Source organism: Oncorhynchus kisutch, linkage group LG2 (assembly GCF_002021735.2).
Source record: "Oncorhynchus kisutch isolate 150728-3 linkage group LG2, Okis_V2, whole genome shotgun sequence".
NCBI lineage: Eukaryota > Metazoa > Chordata > Actinopteri > Salmoniformes > Salmonidae > Oncorhynchus > Oncorhynchus kisutch.
In genome coordinates this window covers 2,038,805-2,060,006 of record NC_034175.2, presented here as the reverse complement: position 1 = coordinate 2,060,006, position 21,202 = coordinate 2,038,805, and the positions used below count along the sequence as shown (strand labels likewise).

At 47.6% G+C, this 21,202-nt stretch overlaps 1 protein-coding gene across 9 annotated transcripts; it reads right to left on the bottom strand.

Annotated features, from left to right (window-relative positions):
- Positions 1-219: 219 nt before the first annotated feature.
- LOC109901642 (uncharacterized protein C1orf43 homolog) lies at positions 220-9,823 on the bottom strand. 9 transcript variants are annotated; one of them, XM_031837172.1, is made up of 9 exons: positions 9,556-9,823; positions 8,166-8,305; positions 6,210-6,476; positions 5,635-5,736; positions 5,446-5,545; positions 5,290-5,343; positions 4,698-4,864; positions 2,614-2,672; positions 220-2,516 (listed from the first exon to the last, which is right to left on the bottom strand). In XM_031837172.1, the coding sequence occupies exons 4-9, from the start codon at positions 5,695-5,697 to the stop codon at positions 2,306-2,308; spliced, it is 654 nt and encodes a 217-aa protein (XP_031693032.1). In that variant the 5' UTR covers positions 5,698-5,736; positions 6,210-6,476; positions 8,166-8,305; positions 9,556-9,823; the 3' UTR covers positions 220-2,305. The 9 variants fall into 9 exon arrangements, with proteins under 9 accessions (XP_031693032.1, XP_031693028.1, XP_031693025.1 ...); XM_031837168.1 differs by having other exon boundaries at positions 6,174-8,305; XM_031837165.1 differs by having other exon boundaries at positions 6,210-8,305.
- Between the last annotated feature and the right edge of the window lie 11,379 nt (positions 9,824-21,202).

Sequence of the window (21,202 nt, the reverse complement as noted above, 5' to 3'; positions counted from 1 at the left end):
AATGTCTGCCCCCTGGTGGTGAGTCACATGATAGACCAACAAGTGCTGGGAGAAAAGGCAGATGTTCATGTTCCCCTTTTACAGTTGAAGGCTATTAAAGAAATGAGCAACATATAATGTTCTTGGGGGAGAAATGTAACCTACACCACTAGAATTGAGTTGTATCTCAAATGTCCATGAAAACAATGTCATAAGACATCACCATCAGTCAATAATCTCTCTGGTCCAGTGGTACCACTTTAATGGAATGGCAGCTGCAGTATGTATTACAATGCACAGAGGATAGATCAGGGGAGTCCATTAAAACAAAGCAGCCTGTTCAGCACTATTATCAGGCCATAGTAATGGCTGGGATGGAATGGTATTAAACAAATAAAACACCTGATTTTTCATGTTAGTTACCCTTCAGTTCTATCCATTATTGAGGTGTCCTCTCCTCACCAGCCTCCTCTGGTCCCAATCATACACACAACTCATTAGATTCAAACACACTTCTGAAGCGGTTCACATTTGATTGGAGGAGCATTGCTACAATCATCCATAAATCTCTAGCCTGGTCCCACATCTGTAGGTGCTTTAGATAACTCCACTGACGATTCATATGAGCCTGGGTACCATACCAGTCTGTTTCTGCTGTAAGAGAGAGGGGATTGGTTAAAGCAGAAACTGACTGGAACCCAGGCTATATAGCCAACTCACACCTCATTACGAATATATCAGACTGGAACCCAGGCGTTATAGCCAACTTACCCCTCATTAAAAATATATCGGACTGGAACCCAGGCTTTATAGCCAACTCATTAAGAATATATTACGGTTTTAGTATTCAACCATGCATACATACTAATTTAATTATTTAATTGTATTAAAATCATCCATTCAAGAAAAAGGGCACTTAACATGAATGCTTTATTCTAAATAATTATCTTTAAAAATGGAATACAAAAAAAGATTTCAGCAACAACAAAAAAACATTATACTTTTTAGATTGTACAATCATTTTTATGCAGCAAATAGACAACCGTCAGACTGTGTAACATGTTAATTTCCTTGTAACACTAGCCCTAAACCAGAGCAATATATATGTAAATACATGGCTCTGCCCAAAACAAGTGCTGGCAACAGAACAATAACACTGGAAATGCCTAGCAGTAATACTGGAATAATCCATAGTTCTTCTGTCCTGGTCCTGCAGAGTTACAGGCTGTACTGTTCCAGCTCAACAGTGACTAACCGGATTCTACTAATCAGCTTGATTGGAGGTGTGTTAGTGCTAGGCGGGAACAAAAGCCTGCACAGCCTGTACTGTAGCTCTCTAGGGCCATTGTGAGGAACACTGGTCTGCTATAATGTTAGTCCATCAATAGCTTAGTTAGCACTGAACACATTATAAACAAGTCTTACTCTAACACTGTGCATTAATGCAGCGTTTCCCAAACTCAGTCCTGGGGACCCCAAGAGATGTACATTTCAGGTTCTGCTCTAGGATGACACAGCTCATTCAAATAATCAAAGCTTGATGATTAGTTGATTATTTGAGTCAGTTGTGTAGTGCTAGGGCAAAACCCAAAACGTGCACCACTTCGGGTCCCCAGGACCAAGTTTGGGAAACACTGCATTAATGCATTCTGCATAGAAACTGCATGTAGCTTGTCTGGTCTCTTTTGCATAGCCCTACATGTGATCTACCTGCAAAGTCTGTGCAAAACTTCACAACGATGTTTAACGTCAAATAAGCTTAAATCTAGTGCACTATTTATTATGTGAGATGCATGATAGATAGTAGGCAGTGTTTTTCCTCAGGACTAGTAAGGCAGCGTAATGTTACTGTCATTCCTATACTGCTGTGCTATGCTACTGTTAATCCTGCTGTGCTCCAGTCTTCCCAACTGTACCATGTACCAACCCTAACAAGTCTCTCACTAAACTAACTCACCAACCTCTTCTTTTAACACAAACTCCAGTATCTGTCACCTCCAGGAGCTCTACTTATCACTACCTTTATTTAACTAGGCAAGTCAGTTAAGAACTAATTCTTATTTACAATGACGGCCTAGGAACAGTGGGTTAACTGCCTTGTTCAGGGGTTGTTTTTCTCACTAGGCCATCTACTTTGGAAATAGAGAAGGAAAGGGAGTCCAGTAGTCGCGACAAAACAGATTTAAAGTGGTAGCAGAGGAGTTGTTGTAGTTTTCAGGTTGTTTTCTAGGGAGTTGCAGTTGTCAGAGGCAGCAAGTTGTCGTTTCTCAAGGTATGCTGTAGGGAATTGTAGTTTCTCGTGTTATGCCATAGGAGATTGTAGTTCTCAGAATGTGCTTTCCAAGGTGTTGTACTTGTCTTTAAAGTTCTTGAGTTCCAGGAAGTGTTTTGGTCGTTTGGTGCGTTGCCCAGCTGATGGCAGGTATGTGACCTGGGAGGGGGGAGAGGGGGGGGTGGGCTCTGGGGTACTGGTCAAGTCTTTAGCTGCTAACTGGTGCTGCTGGTCCAGACTGGTGGAACTGGAGTGGCTCTTCACACTGGGGAGAGAAGAATAACTACTCGTGTCAAACTTGAAAAACCTTCATTAAAACACATGAGTAGTGCTTAGATAAATGGCAGTGTGTCTATACTCACACAGAGGCCAGTTCGTTCAGGGCTTCCTTGTATTTGACTAACTCTGCTTCTCCAAACACCTTCAGACACAGAGAGACAGACAGGAGTCACACACTATAGACTAGAGGTCGACAGATTAATCGGAATGGCCGATTAATTGGGGCCGATTTCAAGTTTTCATAACAATCGGTAATCTGCATTTTTGGACATCGATTATGGCTGATTACATTGCACTCCACGAGGAGACTGCGTGGCAGGCTGACTACCTGTTACACGAGTGCAGCAAGGAGCCAAGGTAAGTTACTAGCTAGCATTAAACTTATCTTATAAAAAACAATCAATCTTAACATAATCACTAGTTAACTACACATGGTTGATGATATTACTAGTTTATCTAGCTTGTCCTGCTTGCATATAATCGATGCGGTGCCTCTTAAGTTATCATTGAATCACAGCCTACTTTGCCAAATGGGTGATTTAACAAGCGCATTCGCGAAAAAAGCACTGTCGTTGCACCAATGTGTACCTAACCATAAACATCAACTCCTTTCTTAAAATCAATACACAAGTATATATTTTTAAACCTGCATATTTAGTTAATATTGCCTGTTAACATAAAAAAATTTAACTAGAGAAATTGTGTCACTTCTCTTGCGTTCTGTGCAACAGAGTCATGGTATATGCAGAAGTTTGGGCCGCCCAACTGTAAAGACTTTCTTCCTAACAAAGCCAGCCAACTTCGCCAAACGGGGGATGATTTAACAAAAACGCATTTGCGAAAAAAGCATAATCGTTGCACGAATGTACCTAACCATAAACACCAATGCGTTTCTTAAAATCAATACATAGAAGTATATCTTTTTAAACCTGCATATTTAGCTAAAAGAAATCCAGGTTAGCAGGCAATATTAAACAGGTGAAATTGTGTCACTTCTCTTGCGTTCATTGCACGCAGAGTCAGGGTACATGCAACAGTTTGGGCCGCCTGGCTCGTTGCGAACTAATTTGCCAGAATTTTATGTAATTATGACATAACATTGAAGGTTGTGCAATGTAACAAGAATATTTAGACTTAGGGATGACACCCGTTAGATAAAATACTGAACGGTTCCGTATTTCACTGAAAGAATAAACGTTTTATTTTCAAAATTATAGTTCCCGGATTTGACCATATTAATGACCTAAGGCTCATATTTCTGTGTGTTTTTATGTTATAATTAAGTCTATGATTTGATATAGCAGTCTGACTGAGCGGTGGTAGGCAGCAGCAGGCTCGTAAGCATTCATTCAAACAGCACTTTCGTGCGTTTGCCAGCAGCTCTTCAAGCATTGCGCTGTTTATGACTTCAAGCCTATCAACTCCCGAGATTAGACTGGTGTAACCGATGTGAAATGGCTAGCTAGTTAGCGGGGTGCGCGCTAATAGCGTTTCAAACGTCACTCGCTCTGAGACTTGGAGTAGTTCCCCTTGCTCTGCATGGGTAACGCTGCTTCGAGGGTGGCTGTTGTCGATGTGTTCCTGGTTCGAGCCCAGGTAGGAGCGAGGAGAGGGACGGAAGCTATACTGTTACACTGGCAATACTAAAGTGCCTATAAGAACATCCAATAGTCAAAGGTATATGAAATACAAATGGTATAGAGAGAAATAGTCCTATAATTCCTATAATAACCTCAACCTAAAACTTCTTACCTGGAAATATTGAAGACTTATGTTAAAAGGAACCATCAGCTTTCATATGTTCTCATGGTCTGAGCAAGGAACTTAAACGTTAGTTTTTTTTACATGGCACATATTGCACTTTTAATGTCTTCTCCAACACTTTGTTTTTGCATTATTTAAACCAACTTGAACATGTTTCATTATTTGAGGCTAAATTAATTTTATTGATGTATTATAATAAGTTAAAATAAAAGTGTTCATTCAGTATTTAAAAACTGGCCGATTAATCGGTATCGGCTTTTTTTGGTCCTCCAATAATCGGTATCGTCATTGAAAAATCATAATCGGTCGACCTCTATTATAGACCACTCAGTAAGTGGCAGACACAGTGTCGTGCAGACACAGGCATGTTTCTCTCCCCCAGATAAAATAGAGACACACTGACCCCGGTGCCGTGGCGAGCGTTGTGGTAGCCCTCCAGCAGTGTGTCTATGAGGGAACTACGGCTGCTGCAGAACAGGGAATGGGAACTCCTCAGATCTAGAAGCCAGGCGCGGAATCTCCTCCCTGTCACAGCTGTGGGAGTCCCTCCCAACTCACTGAACGGAATATCTGACAGGAGATGAGAAGATGTTTTATGATCAAATTGGAGTTATGGATCGATAGGTCGAAGGCCACTGATTCATAAGGTAGTACAGTAGGTGAAGAGGATGTGCAGCATTATAATCTGGTTGGTTCGAGCCCTGCATGCTGATTGGCTGAAAGCCGTGGTATACCACAGGTATGACAAAACATGTATTTTTACTGTTCTAATTACATTGGAAACCAGTTTATAATAGCAACAGGGCACCTCGGAGGTTTGTGGTATATGGCCAATATACCACGGCTAAGGGTTGTATCTCCGCGTTGCGTCGTGCACAAGAACAGCACTGAGTATACCATAGTTACTACATAATGCCCCAGCAGGGGGTGCTGTTGGACTGGGATGATGACAGTGAGATGTACAGGCCAGGGTGAAACAGCAGGAGAAGACTTACCAGAGTCTCGTATGGCATCTAGTGCCCTCATTCTGTACAGGTAGTCATAGCAACCTGAAAAACACACACATAGATCATCTTTTTTAGTTCACAGAGGGCTACTGTAGCTGTAGATTGGGTAGAAAAGATATCTACATGATGTATGTGTTCTCTCACCGCCACTCTGTAGTCTGTCGTCCTGTTCAGACAGCAGGCGTGGCTCAAAGCGGATCTCCTGAACCTTGGACAGACCAGAGTCTATCTCCTGTCTCAGCTCCTAAAGGACACAGGAAGTAGAAAAATTAACATGTGTATAGAAAAATCATGTTAAAAATAAGTCAGACTGAGTGTGTGTGTGTGTCTTACCTTTGGAGCGTTGTGGCCCAAGGGTACATGTGGTCCTCTACGAGACTTCATGGCGAAGCGCATTATCTGCCTCTTCACAAAGATGAACAGCAGCACAAACACCTGGAGACACAGACCTCTGTACATTAGAGACATCAATCTATCCAGAGGAGTATGTCCTAGAAGAGACATCAACCTATCCAGGGGAGTATGTCCTAGAAGAGACCTCAATCTATCCAGAGGAGTATGTCCTAGAAGAGACATCAACCTATCCAGAGGAGTATGTCCTAGAAGAGACATCAACCTATCCAGAGGAGTATGTCCTAGAAGAGACATCAACCTATCCAGAAGAGTATGTCCTAGAAGAGACATCAACCTATCCAGAGGAGTATGTCCTAGAAGAGACATCAACCTATCCAGAGGAGTATGTCCTAGAAGAGACATCAACCTATCCAGAGGAGTATGTCCTAGAAGAGACATCAACCTACCCAGAGGAGTATGTGCTAGAAGAGACATCAACCTATCCAGAGGAGTATATCCTAGAAGAGACATCAACCTACCCAGAGGAGTATGTCCTAGAAGAGACATCAACTTACCCAGAGGAGTATGTCCTAGAAGAGACATCAACCTATCCAGAGGAGTATGTCCTAGAAGAGACATCAACCTATCCAGAGGAGTATGTCCTGGAAGAGACATCAACCTATCCAGGGGAGTATGTCCTAGAAGAGACATCAACCTATCCAGAGGAGTATGTCCTAGAAGAGACATCAACCTATCCAGAGGAGTATGTCCTGGAAGAGACATCAACCTATCCAGAGGAGTATGTCCTAGAAGAGACATCAACCTATCCAGAGGAGTATGTTCTAGAAGGGGGTGACACAATATAGAATTTGGCAAGCAAGATATACACTGAACAAAAATATAAATGCAACATGTAAAGTGTTGGTCCCATGTTTCATGAGCTGAAATAAAAGACCACAGAAATAATTGTGTACAAATTTGTTTACAACCATGTTAGTGAGCATTTCTTCTTTGCCAATACAATCCATCCACCTGACAGGTGTGGCATATCAAGAAGCTGATTAAACAGCATGATCATTACACAGTTGCACCTTGTGCTGGGGACAATAAAAGGCCACTCTAAAATGTGCCATTTTGTCACACAACACAATGCCACATGTGTCTCAAGTTGAGGGAGCGTGAAATTGGCATGCTGACTGCAGGATTGTCCACTAGAGCTGTTGCCAGATAATGTAATGTTAATTTCTCTACCATGAGCCACTTCCAACATCGCTTTAGAGAATTTGGCAGTAAGTCCAACCGGCCTCACAACCGCAGACCACCTGTAAGGCGTTGTGTGGGCCAGCGGTTTGCTTATGTCAATGTTGTGAATAGACTGCCCCATGGTGGCATTGGGGTTATGGTATGAGCAGGCATAAATAAATAAAAACATTTTTTATTTATTTAACTAGGCAAGTCAGTTAAGAACAACTTCTTATTTACAATGACGGCCTATGATCAGTGGGTTAACTGCCTTGTTCAGGTGCAGAACGACAGATTTTTACCTTGTCAACTCTGGGATTCGATCTAACAACCTTTCGGTTACTGGCCCAATGCTCTAACCACGGACAATGAACACAATTGCATTATATTGAATGCACAGCGATACCGTGACAAGATCCTGAGGCCCATTGTTGTGTCATTCATCCACCACCATGACCTCATGTTTCAGCATGATAATGCACAGCACCATGTAGCAAGGATCTGAACACAAATCCTGGAGGCTAAGCATGTCCCAGTTCTTCCATGGCCTGCATACTCACCAGACATGTCACCATGTTTGGATGTTCTGGATCGATGTGTACGATAGCATGTCCCAGTTCTTCCATGGCCTGCATCCTCACCAGACATGTCACCATGTTTGGATGCTCTGGATCGATGTGTACGATAACATGTCCCAGTTCTTCCATGGCCTGCATACTCACCAGACATGTCACTATGTTTGGATGTTCTGGATCGATGTGTACGATAACATGTCCCAGTTCTTCCATGGCCTGCATACTCACCAGACATGTCACTATGTTTGGATGTTCTGGATCGATGTGTACGATAACATGTCCCAGTTCTTCCATGGCCTGCATACTCACCAGACATGTCACCATGTTTGGATGCTCTGGATCGATGTGTACGATAACATGTCCCAGTTCTTCCATGGCCTGCATACTCACCAGACATGTCACCATGTTTGGATGTCCTGGATCGATGTGTACGATAACATGTCCCAGTTCTTCCATGGCCTGCATACTCATCAGACATGTCACCATGTTTGGATGCTCTGGATCGAAGTGTAAGATAACATGTCCCAGTTCTTCCATGGCCTGCATACTCACCAGACATGTCACCATGTTTGGATGCTCTGGATCGATGTGTACGATAACATGTCCCAGTTCTTCCATGGCCTGCATACTCACCAGACATGTCACCATGTTTGGATGCTCTGGATCGAAGTGTACGATAACATGTCCCAGTTCTTCCATGGCCTGCATACTCACCAGACATGTCACCATGTTTGGATGCTCTGGATCGATGTGTACGATAACGTGTTTCAGTTGCCGCCAATATCCTGCAACTTCGTTCAGCCATTGAAGTGAAGTGGGACAACATTCCAAAGGCCACAATCAACAGTGTCGCTCTGCATGAGGCAAATGGTGGTCACATCAGATACTGACTGGTTTTCTGATCCACGCCCCCACATTTTTTTAAAGGTATTTGTGACCAACAGATGTATATCTGTATTCCGAGTCATGTGAAATCCATAGATTAGGGCCTATTGAATGTATTTAAATGGACTGATTTCCATATATGAACTGGAACTCAGTCAAATCTTTGAAATGGTTGCGTTTATATTTTTGTTCAGCACTGACACAGCTTGCATGTACTGTAACAGGGTGGAGGGGCCTCAACTACAGTAATCATATGATTTGTAACTGTCATCTTATTGGTCCCTTTGAATTATTGTTTTATGATTAGTTGCAGGTGATTACACAGTTGCACCATCTCTATCTAGAGAATGCACTTCCACTTGGGGGTATTCATTAGTCGGATTCCGTTGCAAAACGTTTTGAACCTAAAATCTCACGTAAACCCTGTCCACAATAGATACATTCTTAGTTCACCCAAATTACAAAATGACATTTTGGTGTCAATACCCTGTAAGCAGTCTATGGTATGACCGAAATCAATGCTTTAGTTAAGTTTCCCTGGCACTGTTTGCAAATGCATTAGTGACACAAATCCCATTTAGCATGTTCAAATCATCTATAAGTGACTTTGATGAGCTTCAGAACCATTTTGAGATACTTTCGGATGATTTGGACCTGATGCGCAAAGAAATGCTAACATCGGTCCCATTGAATGGGGTATGTGCCACAAATGCTAAAAGATTAGCATTTGGAAACAAAACCAAAGCAAGGGAAATAAAACCAAGGCGTGGATTGCTGTCATACCTTACAGGGTGAGGAAACCAACGTGTAATTTTGTCATTTGGGAGAATTATCCCTTTAATAAAAGCTAGCTATATTTTACTGTGTTGTGTGCTTTCAGTACTACAAGTGCCCAGTTCGTCTTCATTGCCTGTCATACAACCTGTTTATTGTTACACCTTGATTGCTTCTACACCTGCATTGCTTGCTGTTTGGGGTTTTGGGCTGGGTTTCTGTACAGCACTTTGGGATATCAGCTGATGTACGAAGGGCTATATAAATAAATTTGATTTGATTTGATTTGATTGACACTTCTGCTGTGTTGCCTGTCTCTATACTGTAGCTAGCAAGCTAATTCCATTCCATTACACAGGAGTCCTGAGAAACGCAACAGCTAGCTAGTTTTGTCAAGCATTCTATATTAAGGAAAAACACGAGAACACATTAATTTAAGACTTACCAGACTTCCGTAGGCCATAACAAGCACTACGTTGACGCTGGAGAGAGGAGAATCGGACCTCATGTTGAAAGTCTTCGTCAAATGCTAAACTAGCGTAGAATCAACTATCACTCATAGTACCTTTCAGAATGTACACGACTGACTGTAACATTCATTAATTATCAAATGTCGGTTAATCCATTGGAAAATCTGTAACAACGAAGCGTTGACACTTCCCTGTTGTTGATATCGTTTGTTGACATCCGGGATTGTCACGTGTACATGGGTGGAAACAGAAACTCTCCTCATCCATTACCAATGTGTAGCACCCATCTGATTTCTCTGACTACAGTGTTTCACCTATTGATTATTGCTTGGCTGGGTGGGAAATCTCTCAAAGCAAAACCCCCGGGCCTCTGACACCAAAACATTCCATTACAGCTAATGCTTTAGGGAAGTGGTCAACAGAGATGGTGCCTAGCCTATACAAACATTGAACTGTCAAGCAAGCAAACCATTTATCTTAATTGGCATCTCCTGAAACTGAACTCTTTCTGCGTAAACATATTTTTCTCTTTTTTGTTTTTCTGTGATATATATATACACTGCGCCCTGCTGGGACTCCCGATCACAGCCGGTTGTGATACAGCCCAGGATCGAACCAGGGTCTGTAGTGATGCCTCTAACACTGAGATGCAGTGCCTTAGACCGCTGCGCCACTTGGGAGCCTACTGCTGGATGGCAGAGAGATTAGCCCCAGTGATGTACTGGGCCGTAAGCACTACCCTCTGTAGAGCCTTGCGGTTGGATGCCGAGCAGTTGCCATACCAAGCGGTGATGCAACTAGTCAGGATGCTCTCGATGGTGCAGCTGTAGAACTTTTTGAGGATCTGAGGACTCATGCCAAATCATATGTCTCCTGAACATACGAGTGAGTTAGTGAGTGAGCCGGTGACTGAGTGAGTGAATGACTGAGTGAGACAGTGACTGAGTGAGACAGTGGCTGAGTGAGACAGTGGCTGAGTGAGACAGGGGCTGAGTGAGACAGTGGCTGAGTGAGACAGTGGCTGAGTGAGACAGTGACTGAGTGAGACAGTGACTGAGTGAGACAGTGACTGAGTGAGTGAATGAATGACTGAGTGAGACAGTGACTGAGTGAGACCATGGCTGAGTGAGACAGGGGCTGAGTGAGACAGTGACTGAGTGAGACAGTGACTGAGTGAGACAGTGACTGAGTGAGACAGTGGCAGAGTGAGACAGTGGCTGATTGAGACAGTGGCTGATTGAGACAGTGACTGAGTGAGACAGTGACTGAGTGAGACAGGGGCTGAGTGAGACAGTGGCTGAGTGAGACAGGGGCTGAGTGAGACAGTGACTGAGTGAGACAGTGACTGAGTGAATGAATGACTGAGTGAGACAGTGACTGAGTGAGACAGGGGCTGAGTGAGACAGTGACTGAGTGAGACAGTGACTGAGTGAGACAGTGACTGAGTGAGACAGTGACTGAGTGAGACAGTGGCTGAGTGAGACAGTGGCTGAGTGAGACAGGGGCTGATTGAGACAGTGACTGAGTGAGACAGTGGCTGATTGAGACAGTGACTGAGTGAGACAGTGACTGAGTGAGACAGTGACTGAGTGAGACAGGGGCTGAGTGAGACAGGGGCTGATTGAGACAGTGACTGAGTGAGACAGTGGCTGATTGAGACAGTGACTGAGTGAGACAGTGACTGAGTGAGACAGTGACTGAGTGAGACAGGGGCTGAGTGAGACAGGGGCTTAGTGAGACAGGGGCTGATTGAGACAGTGACTGAGTGAGACAGTGACTGAGTGAGACAGGGGCTGAGTGAGACAGTGGCTGAGTGAGACAGGGGCTGAGTGAGACAGTCACTGAGTGAGACAGGGGCTGAGTGAGACAGGGGCTGAGTGAGACAGGGGCTGAGTGAGACAGGGGCTGATTGAGACAGGGGCTGATTGAGACAGTGGCTGAGTGAGACAGGGGCTGAGTGAGACAGTGACTGAGTGACACAGTGACTGAGTGAGTGAATGAATGACTGAGTGAGACAGGGGCTGAGTGAGACAGTGGCTGAGTGAGACAGGGGCTGAGTGAGACAGGGGCTGAGTGAGACAGGGGCTGAGTGAGACAGTGACTGAGTGAGACAGTGACTGAGTGAGTGAATGAATGACTGAGTGAGACAGTGACTGAGTGAGACAGGGGCTGAGTGAGACAGGGGCTGAGTGAGACAGGGGCTGAGTGAGACAGGGGCTGAGTGAGACAGTGGCTGAGTGAGACAGGGGCTGAGTGAGACAGGGGCTGAGTGAGACAGTGGCTGAGTGAGACAGTGGCTGAGTGAGACAGTGACTGAGTGAGACAGTGACTGAGTGAGACAGGGGCTGAGTGAGACAGTGACTGAGTGAGACAGGGGCTGAGTGAGACAGGGGCTGAGTGAGACAGGGGCTGAGTGAGACAGGGGCTGAGTGAGACAGTGGCTGAGTGAGACAGGGGCTGAGTGAGACAGGGGCTGAGTGAGACAGGGGCTGAGTGAGACAGTGACTGAGTGAGACAGTGACTGAGTGAGTGAATGAATGACTGAGTGAGACAGGGGCTGAGTGAGACAGTGACTGAGTGAGGGAATGAATGACTGAGTGAGACAGTGACTGAGTGAGACAGGGGCTGAGTGAGACAGGGGCTGAGTGAGACAGTGGCTGATTGAGACAGTGACTGAGTGAGACAGTGGCTGATTGAGACAGGGGCTGAGTGAGACAGTGGCTGAGTGAGACAGGGGCTGAGTGAGACAGTGGCTGATTGAGACAGTGACTGAGTGAGACAGTGACTGAGTGAGACAGGGGCTGAGTGAGACAGTGGCTGAGTGAGACAGGGGCTGAGTGAGACAGTGACTGAGTGAGACAGTGACTGAGTGAGTGAATGAATGACTGAGTGAGACAGTGACTGAGTGAGACAGGGGCTGAGTGAGACAGTGACTGAGTGAGACAGTGACTGAGTGAGACAGTGACTGAGTGAGACAGGGGCTGAGTGAGACAGTGGCTGAGTGAGACAGTGACTGAGTGAGACAGTGACTGAGTGAGTGAATGAATGACTGAGTGAGACAGTGACTGAGTGAGACCGTGGCTGAGTGAGATGGGCTGAGTGAGACAGTGACTGAGTGAGACAGTGACTGAGTGAGACAGTGGCTGAGTGAGACAGTGGCTGAGTGAGACAGTGGCTGAGTGAGACAGTGGCTGAGTGAGACAGTGGCTGAGTGAGACAGTGACTGAGTGAGACAGGGGCTGAGTGAGACAGTGGCTGATTGAGACAGTGACTGAGTGAGACAGTGACTGAGTGAGACAGGGGCTGAGTGAGACAGGGGCTGAGTGAGACAGGGGCTGAGTGAGACAGGGGCTGAGTGAGACAGTGGCTGAGTGAGTGAATGAATGACTGAGTGAGACAGTGACTGAGTGAGACAGTGGCTGATTGAGACAGTGACTGAGTGGGACAGTGACTGAGTGAGACAGGGGCTGAGTGAGACAGTGGCTGAGTGAGACAGGGGCTGAGTGAGACAGTGACTGAGTGAGACAGTGACTGAGTGAGTGAATGAATGACTGAGTGAGACAGTGACTGAGTGAGACAGGGGCTGAGTGAGACAGGGGCTGAGTGAGACAGTGGCTGAGTGAGACAGTGACTGAGTGAGACAGTGACTGAGTGAGACAGTGACTGAGTGAGACAGGGGCTGAGTGAGACAGAGGCTGATTGAGACAGTGACTGAGTGAGACAGTGACTGAGTGAGACAGGGGCTGAGTGAAACAGGGGCTGAGTGAGACAGGGGCTGATTGAGACAGTGACTGAGTGAGACAGTGGCTGAGTGAGACAGGGGCTGAGTGAGACAGTGACTGAGTGAGACAGTGACTGAGTGAGTGAATGAATGACTGAGTGAGACAGGGGCTGAGTGAGACAGGGGCTGAGTGAGACAGGGGCTGAGTGAGACAGTGACTGAGTGAGACAGTGACTGAGTGAGACAGTGACTGAGTGAGACAGGGGCTGAGTGAGACAGTGGCTGAGTGAGACAGTGACTGAGTGAGTGAATGAATGACTGAGTGAGACAGTGACTGAGTGAGACTGTGGCTGAGTGAGACAGGGGCTGAGTGAGACAGTGACTGAGTGAGACAGTGACTGAGTGAGACAGTGGCTGAGTGAGACAGTGGCTGAGTGAGACAGGGGCTGATTGAGACAGTGACTGAGTGAGACAGTGGCTGATTGAGACAGTGACTGAGTGAGACAGTGACTGAGTGAGACAGTGACTGAGTGAGACAGGGGCTGAGTGAGACAGGGGCTGAGTGAGACAGGGGCTGATTGAGACAGTGACTGAGTGAGACAGTGGCTGATTGAGACAGTGACTGAGTGAGACAGTGACTGAGTGAGACAGTGGCTGATTGAGACAGTGACTGAGTGAGACAGTGACTGAGTGAGACAGTGACTGAGTGAGACAGGGGCTGAGTGAGACAGGGGCTGAGTGAGACAGGGGCTGATTGAGACAGTGACTGAGTGAGACAGTGACTGAGTGAGACAGGGGCTGAGTGAGACAGTGGCTGAGTGAGACAGGGGCTGAGTGAGACAGTGACTGAGTGAGACAGGGGCTGAGTGAGACAGTGGCTGAGTGAGACAGGGGCTGAGTGAGACAGTGACTGAGTGAGACAGGGGCTGAGTGAGACAGTGACTGAGTGAGACAGTGACTGAGTGTGACCGTGGCTGAGTGAGACAGTGACTGAGTGAGACAGTGACTGAGTGAGACAGTGGCTGAGTGAGACAGTGGCTGATTGAGACAGTGACTGAGTGAGACAGTGACTGAGTGAGACAGGGGCTGAGTGAGACAGGGGCTGAGTGAGACAGGGGCTGAGTGAGACAGGGGCTGAGTGAGACAGGGGCTGAGTGAGACAGGGGCTGAGTGAGACAGGGGCTGAGTGAGACAGTGGCTGATTGAGACAGGGGCTGAGTGAGACAGGGGCTGAGTGAGACAGTGACTGAGTGACACAGTGTTTGAGTGAGTGAATGAATGACTGAGTGAGACAGGGGCTGAGTGAGACAGTGGCTGAGTGAGACAGGGGCTGAGTGAGACAGGGGCTGAGTGAGACAGTGACTGAGTGAGACAGTGACTGAGTGAGTGAATGAATGACTGAGTGAGACAGTGACTGAGTGAGACAGTGACTGAGTGAGACAGTGACTGAGTGAGACAGGGGCTGAGTGAGACAGGGGCTGAGTGAGACAGGGGCTGAGTGAGACAGGGGCTGATTGAGACAGTGACTGAGTGAGACAGTGACTGAGTGAGACAGGGGCTGAGTGAGACAGTGGCTGAGTGAGACAGGGGCTGAGTGAGACAGTGACTGAGTGAGACAGGGGCTGAGTGAGACAGTGGCTGAGTGAGACAGGGGCTGAGTGAGACAGTGACTGAGTGAGACAGGGGCTGAGTGAGACAGTGACTGAGTGAGACAGTGACTGAGTGTGACCGTGGCTGAGTGAGACAGTGACTGAGTGAGACAGTGACTGAGTGAGACAGTGGCTGAGTGAGACAGTGGCTGATTGAGACAGTGACTGAGTGAGACAGTGACTGAGTGAGACAGGGGCTGAGTGAGACAGGGGCTGAGTGAGACAGGGGCTGAGTGAGACAGGGGCTGAGTGAGACAGGGGCTGAGTGAGACAGGGGCTGAGTGAGACAGGGGCTGATTGAGACAGTGGCTGATTGAGACAGGGGCTGAGTGAGACAGGGGCTGAGTGAGACAGTGACTGAGTGACACAGTGACTGAGTGAGTGAATGAATGACTGAGTGAGACAGGGGCTGAGTGAGACAGTGGCTGAGTGAGACAGGGGCTGAGTGAGACAGGGGCTGAGTGAGACAGTGACTGAGTGAGACAGTGACTGAGTGAGTGAATGAATGACTGAGTGAGACAGGGGCTGAGTGAGACAGGGGCTGAGTGAGACAGGGGCTGAGTGAGACAGTGGCTGATTGAGACAGTGGCTGATTGAGACAGTGGCTGAGTGAGACAGGGGCTGAGTGAGACAGGGGCTGAGTGAGACAGGGGCTGAGTGAGACAGTGACTGAGTGAGACAGTGACTGAGTGAGACAGTGACTGAGTGAGTGAATGAATGACTGAGTGAGACAGGGGCTGAGTGAGACAGTGACTGAGTGAGTGAATGAATGACTGAGTGAGACAGTGACTGAGTGAGACAGGGGCTGAGTGAGACAGGGGCTGAGTGAGACAGTGGCTGATTGAGACAGTGACTGAGTGAGACAGTGACTGAGTGAGACAGTGACTGAGTGAGACAGTGACTGAGTGAGACAGGGGCTGAGTGAGACAGAGGCTGATTGAGACAGTGACTGAGTGAGACAGTGGCTGATTGAGACAGGGGCTGAATGAGACAGTGACTGAGTGAGACAGGGGCTGAGTGAGACAGGGGCTGAGTGAGACAGTGGCTGAGTGAGACAGTGGCTGATTGAGACAGTGACTGAGTGAGACAGTGACTGAGTGAGACAGGGGCTGATTGAGACAGGGGCTGAGTGAGACAGTGACTGAGTGAGACAGTGGCTGAGTGAGACAGGGGCTGAGTGAGACAGGGGCTGAGTGAGACAGTGGCTGATTGAGACAGTGACTGAGTGAGACAGTGACTGAGTGAGACAGGGGCTGAGTGAGACAGTGGCTGAGTGAGACAGGGGCTGAGTGAGACAGTGACTGAGTGAGACAGTGACTGAGTGAGTGAATGAATGACTGAGTGAGACAGTGACTGAGTGAGACAGGGGCTGAGTGAGACAGTGACTGAGTGAGACAGTGACTGAGTGAGACAGTGACTGAGTGAGACAGGGGCTGAGTGAGACAGGGGCTGAGTGAGACAGGGGCTGAGTGAGACAGGGGCTGAGTGAGACCGTGGCTGAGTGAGACGGGCTGAGTGAGACAGTGACTGAGTGAGACAGTGACTGAGTGAGACAGTGGCTGAGTGAGACAGTGGCTGATTGAGACAGTGACTGAGTGAGACAGTGACTGAGTGAGACAGGGGCTGAGTGAGACGGGCTGAGTGAGACAGTGGCTGATTGAGACAGTGACTGAGTGAGACAGGGGCTGAGTGAGACAGGGGCTGAGTGAGACAGGGGCTGAGTGAGACAGGGGCTGAGTGAGACAGTGGCTGAGTGAGTGAATGAATGACTGAGTGAGACAGTGACTGAGTGAGACAGTGACTGAGTGGGACAGTGACTGAGTGAGTGAATGAATGACTGAGTGAGACAGGGGCTGAGTGAGACAGGGGCTGAGTGAGACAGGGGCTGAGTGAGACAGTGGCTGATTGAGACAGTGGCTGATTGAGACAGTGGCTGAGTGAGACAGGGGCTGAGTGAGACAGGGGCTGAGTGAGACAGGGGCTGAGTGAGACAGTGACTGAGTGAGACAGTGACTGAGTGAGACAGTGACTGAGTGAGTGAATGAATGACTGAGTGAGACAGGGGCTGAGTGAGACAGTGACTGAGTGAGTGAATGAATGACTGAGTGAGACAGTGACTGAGTGAGACAGGGGCTGAGTGAGACAGGGGCTGAGTGAGACAGTGGCTGATTGAGACAGTGACTGAGTGAGACAGTGACTGAGTGAGACAGTGACTGAGTGAGACAGTGACTGAGTGAGACAGGGGCTGAGTGAGACAGAGGCTGATTGAGACAGTGACTGAGTGAGACAGTGGCTGATTGAGACAGGGGCTGAATGAGACAGTGACTGAGTGAGACAGGGGCTGAGTGAGACAGGGGCTGAGTGAGACAGTGGCTGAGTGAGACAGTGGCTGATTGAGACAGTGACTGAGTGAGACAGTGACTGAGTGAGACAGGGGCTGATTGAGACAGGGGCTGAGTGAGACAGTGACTGAGTGAGACAGTGGCTGAGTGAGACAGGGGCTGAGTGAGACAGGGGCTGAGTGAGACAGTGGCTGATTGAGACAGTGACTGAGTGAGACAGTGACTGAGTGAGACAGGGGCTGAGTGAGACAGTGGCTGAGTGAGACAGGGGCTGAGTGAGACAGTGACTGAGTGAGACAGTGACTGAGTGAGTGAATGAATGACTGAGTGAGACAGTGACTGAGTGAGACAGGGGCTGAGTGAGACAGTGACTGAGTGAGACAGTGACTGAGTGAGACAGTGACTGAGTGAGACAGGGGCTGAGTGAGACAGGGGCTGAGTGAGACAGGGGCTGAGTGAGACAGTGACTGAGTGAGACAGTGACTGAGTGAGACAGTGACTGAGTGAGTGAATGAATGACTGAGTGAGACAGTGACTGAGTGAGACCGTGGCTGAGTGAGACGGGCTGAGTGAGACAGTGACTGAGTGAGACAGTGACTGAGTGAGACAGTGGCTGAGTGAGACAGTGGCTGATTGAGACAGTGACTGAGTGAGACAGTGACTGAGTGAGACAGGGGCTGAGTGAGACGGGCTGAGTGAGACAGTGGCTGATTGAGACAGTGACTGAGTGAGACAGGGGCTGAGTGAGACAGGGCTGAGTGAGACAGGGGCTGAGTGAGACAGGGGCTGAGTGAGACAGTGGCTGAGTGAGTGAATGAATGACTGAGTGAGACAGTGACTGAGAGAGACAGTGACTGAGTGGGACAGTGACTGAGTGAGACAGGGGCTGAGTGAGACAGTGGCTGAGTGAGACAGGGGCTGAGTGAGACAGTGACTGAGTGAGACAGTGACTGAGTGAGACAGGGGCTGAGTGAGACAGTGGCTGAGTGAGACAGAGGCTGAGTGAGACAGTGACTGAGTGAGACAGTGGCTGATTGAGACAGGGGCTGATTGAGACAGTGACTGAGTGAGACAGTGGCTGAGTGAGACAGGGGCTGAGTGAGACAGTGGCTGAGTGAGACAGTGGCTGAGTGAGACAGTGGCTGATTGAGACAGTGACTGAGTGAGACAGTGGCTGAGTGAGACAGTGACTGAGTGAGACAGTGACTGAGTGAGACAGTGACTGATTGAGTGAATGTCTGCTCGCCCGCCTGCCTCGGTTTGTGTCTGTTTATATTCCCATGCAGTATAAACCAGTGTGGTTGTTTAGCTGCCCTCTCAGACCACATTCTGCTACTGAGAATAAACCATGCTGCCTTCACAGCCTTGGCAGTCTGAAACATCTAGAGGAAACCGAGGAATACTGCTAACGAGACAGTGGTCATGAAGGAGGAATACTGCTAACGAGACAGTGGTTATGAAGGAGGAATACTGCTAACGAGACAGTGTTCATGAAGGAGGAATACTGCTTACGAGACAGTGGTCATGAAGGAGGAATACTGCTAACGAGACAGTGGTCATGAAGGAGGAATGCTGCTAACGAGACAGTGGTCATGAAGGAGGAATACTGCTAACGAGACAGTGGTCATGAAGGAGGAATACTGCTAACGAGACAGTGTTCATGAAGGAGGAATACTGCTAACGAGACAGTGTTCATGAAGGAGGAATACTGCTAACGAGACAGTGTTCATGAAGGAGGAATACTGCTTACGAGACAGTGGTCATGAAGGAGGAATACTGCTAACGAGACAGTGGTCATGAAGGAGGAATACTGCTAACGAGACAGTGGTCATGAAGGAGGAATACTGCTAACGAGACAGTGGTCATGAAGGAGGAATACTGCTAACGAGACAGTGTTCATGAAGGAGGAATACTGCTAACGAGACAGTGGTCATGAAGGAGGAATACTGCTTACGAGACAGTGGTCATGAAGGAGGAATACTGCTTACGAGACAGTGGTCATGAAGGAGGAATACTGCTAACGAGACAGTGGTCATGAAGGAGGAATACTGCTGACGAGACAGTGGTCATGAAGGAGGAATACTGCTAACGAGACAGTGGTCATGAAGGAGGAATACTGCTAACGAGACAGTGGTCATGAAGGAGGAATACTGCTAACGAGACAGTGGTCATGAAGGAGGAATACTGCTAACGAGACAGTGGTCATGAAGGAGGAATACTGCTAACGAGACAGTGGTCATGAAGTAGGAATACTGCTAACGAGACAGTGGTCATGAAGGAGGAATACTGCTAACGAGACAGTGGTCATGAAGGAGGAATACTGCTAACGAGACAGTGGTCATGAAGGAGGAATACTGCTAACGAGACAGTGGTCATGAAGGAGGAATACTGCTGACGAGACAGTGGTCATGAAGGAGGAATACTGCTGACGAGACAGTGGTCATGAAGGAGGAATACTGCTAACGAGACAGTGGTCATGAAGGAGGAATACTGCTAACGAGACAGTGGTCAGGAAGGAGGAATACTGCTAACGAGACAGTGGTCATGAAGGAGGAATACTGCTGACGAGACAGTGGTCATGAAGGAGGAATACTGCTAACGAGACAGTGGTCATGAAGGAGGAATACTGCTAACGAGACAGTGGTCATGAAGGAGGAATACTGCTAACGAGACAGTGGTCATGAAGGAGGAATACTGCTAACGAGACAGTGGTCATGAAGGAGGAATACTGCTAACGAGACAGTGGTCATGAAGGAGGAATACTGCTAACGAGACAGTGTTCATGAAGGAGGAATACTGCTAACGAGACAGTGGTCATGAAGGTGGAATACTGCTTACGAGACAGTGGTCATGAAGGAGGAATACTGCTTACGAGACAGTGGTCATGAAGGAGGAATACTGCTAACGAGACAGTGGTCATGAAGGAGGAATACTGCTAACGAGACAGTGGTCATGAAGGAGGAATACTGCTAACGAGACAGTGGTCATGAAGGAGGAATACTGCTAACGAGACAGTGGTCATGAAGGAGGAATACTGCTAACGAGACAGTGGTCATGAAGGAGGAATACTGCTAACGAGACAGTGGTCATGAAGGAGGAATACTGCTAACGAGACAGTGGTCATGAAGTAGGAATACTGCTAACGAGACAGTGGTCATGAAGGAGGAATACTGCTAACGAGACAGTGGTCATGAAGGAGGAATACTGCTAACGAGACAGTGGTCATGAAGGAGGAATACTGCTAACGAGACAGTGGTCATGAAGGAGGAATACTGCTGACGAGACAGTGGTCATGAAGGAGGAATACTGCTGACGAGACAGTGGTCATGAAGGAGGAATACTGCTAACGAGACAGTGGTCATGAAGGAGGAATACTGCTAACGAGACAGTGGTCAGGAAGGAGGAATACTGCTAACGAGACAGTGGTCATGAAGGAGGAATACTGCTGACGAGACAGTGGTCATGAAGGAGGAATACTGCTAACGAGACAGTGGTCATGAAGGAGGAATACTGCTAACGAGACAGTGGTCATGAAGGAGGAATACTGCTAACGAGACAGTGGTCATGAAGGAGGAATACTGCTAACGAGACAGTGGTCATGAAGGAGGAATACTGCTAACGAGACAGTGGTCATGAAGGAGGAATACTGCTAACGAGACAGTGGTCATGAAGGAGGAATACTGCTAAGGAGACAGTGGTCATGAAGGAGGAATACTGCTAACGAGACAGTGGTCAGGAAGGAGGAATACTGCTGACGAGACAGTGGTCATGAAGGAGGAATACTGCTGACGAGACAGTGGTCATGAAGGAGGAATACTGCTAACGAGACAGTGGTCATGAAGGAGGAATACTGCTAAGGAGACAGTGATCATGAAGGAGGAATACTGCTGACGAGACAGTGGTCATGAAG

Coding starts and splice junctions, on each gene's coding strand:
- LOC109901642 (XM_031837163.1), bottom strand. CDS start 6,453: ATGTCTCTTCTAGGACATACTCCTCTGGATAGGTTGATGTCTCTTCCA. Junction 5,546..5,634: donor TGGGCCACAACGCTCCAAAG/GTAAGACACACA, acceptor TGTGTCCTTTAG/GAGCTGAGACAGGAGATAGA. Junction 2,517..2,613: donor CTGAACGAACTGGCCTCTGT/GTGAGTATAGAC, acceptor TTCTCTCCCCAG/TGTGAAGAGCCACTCCAGTT.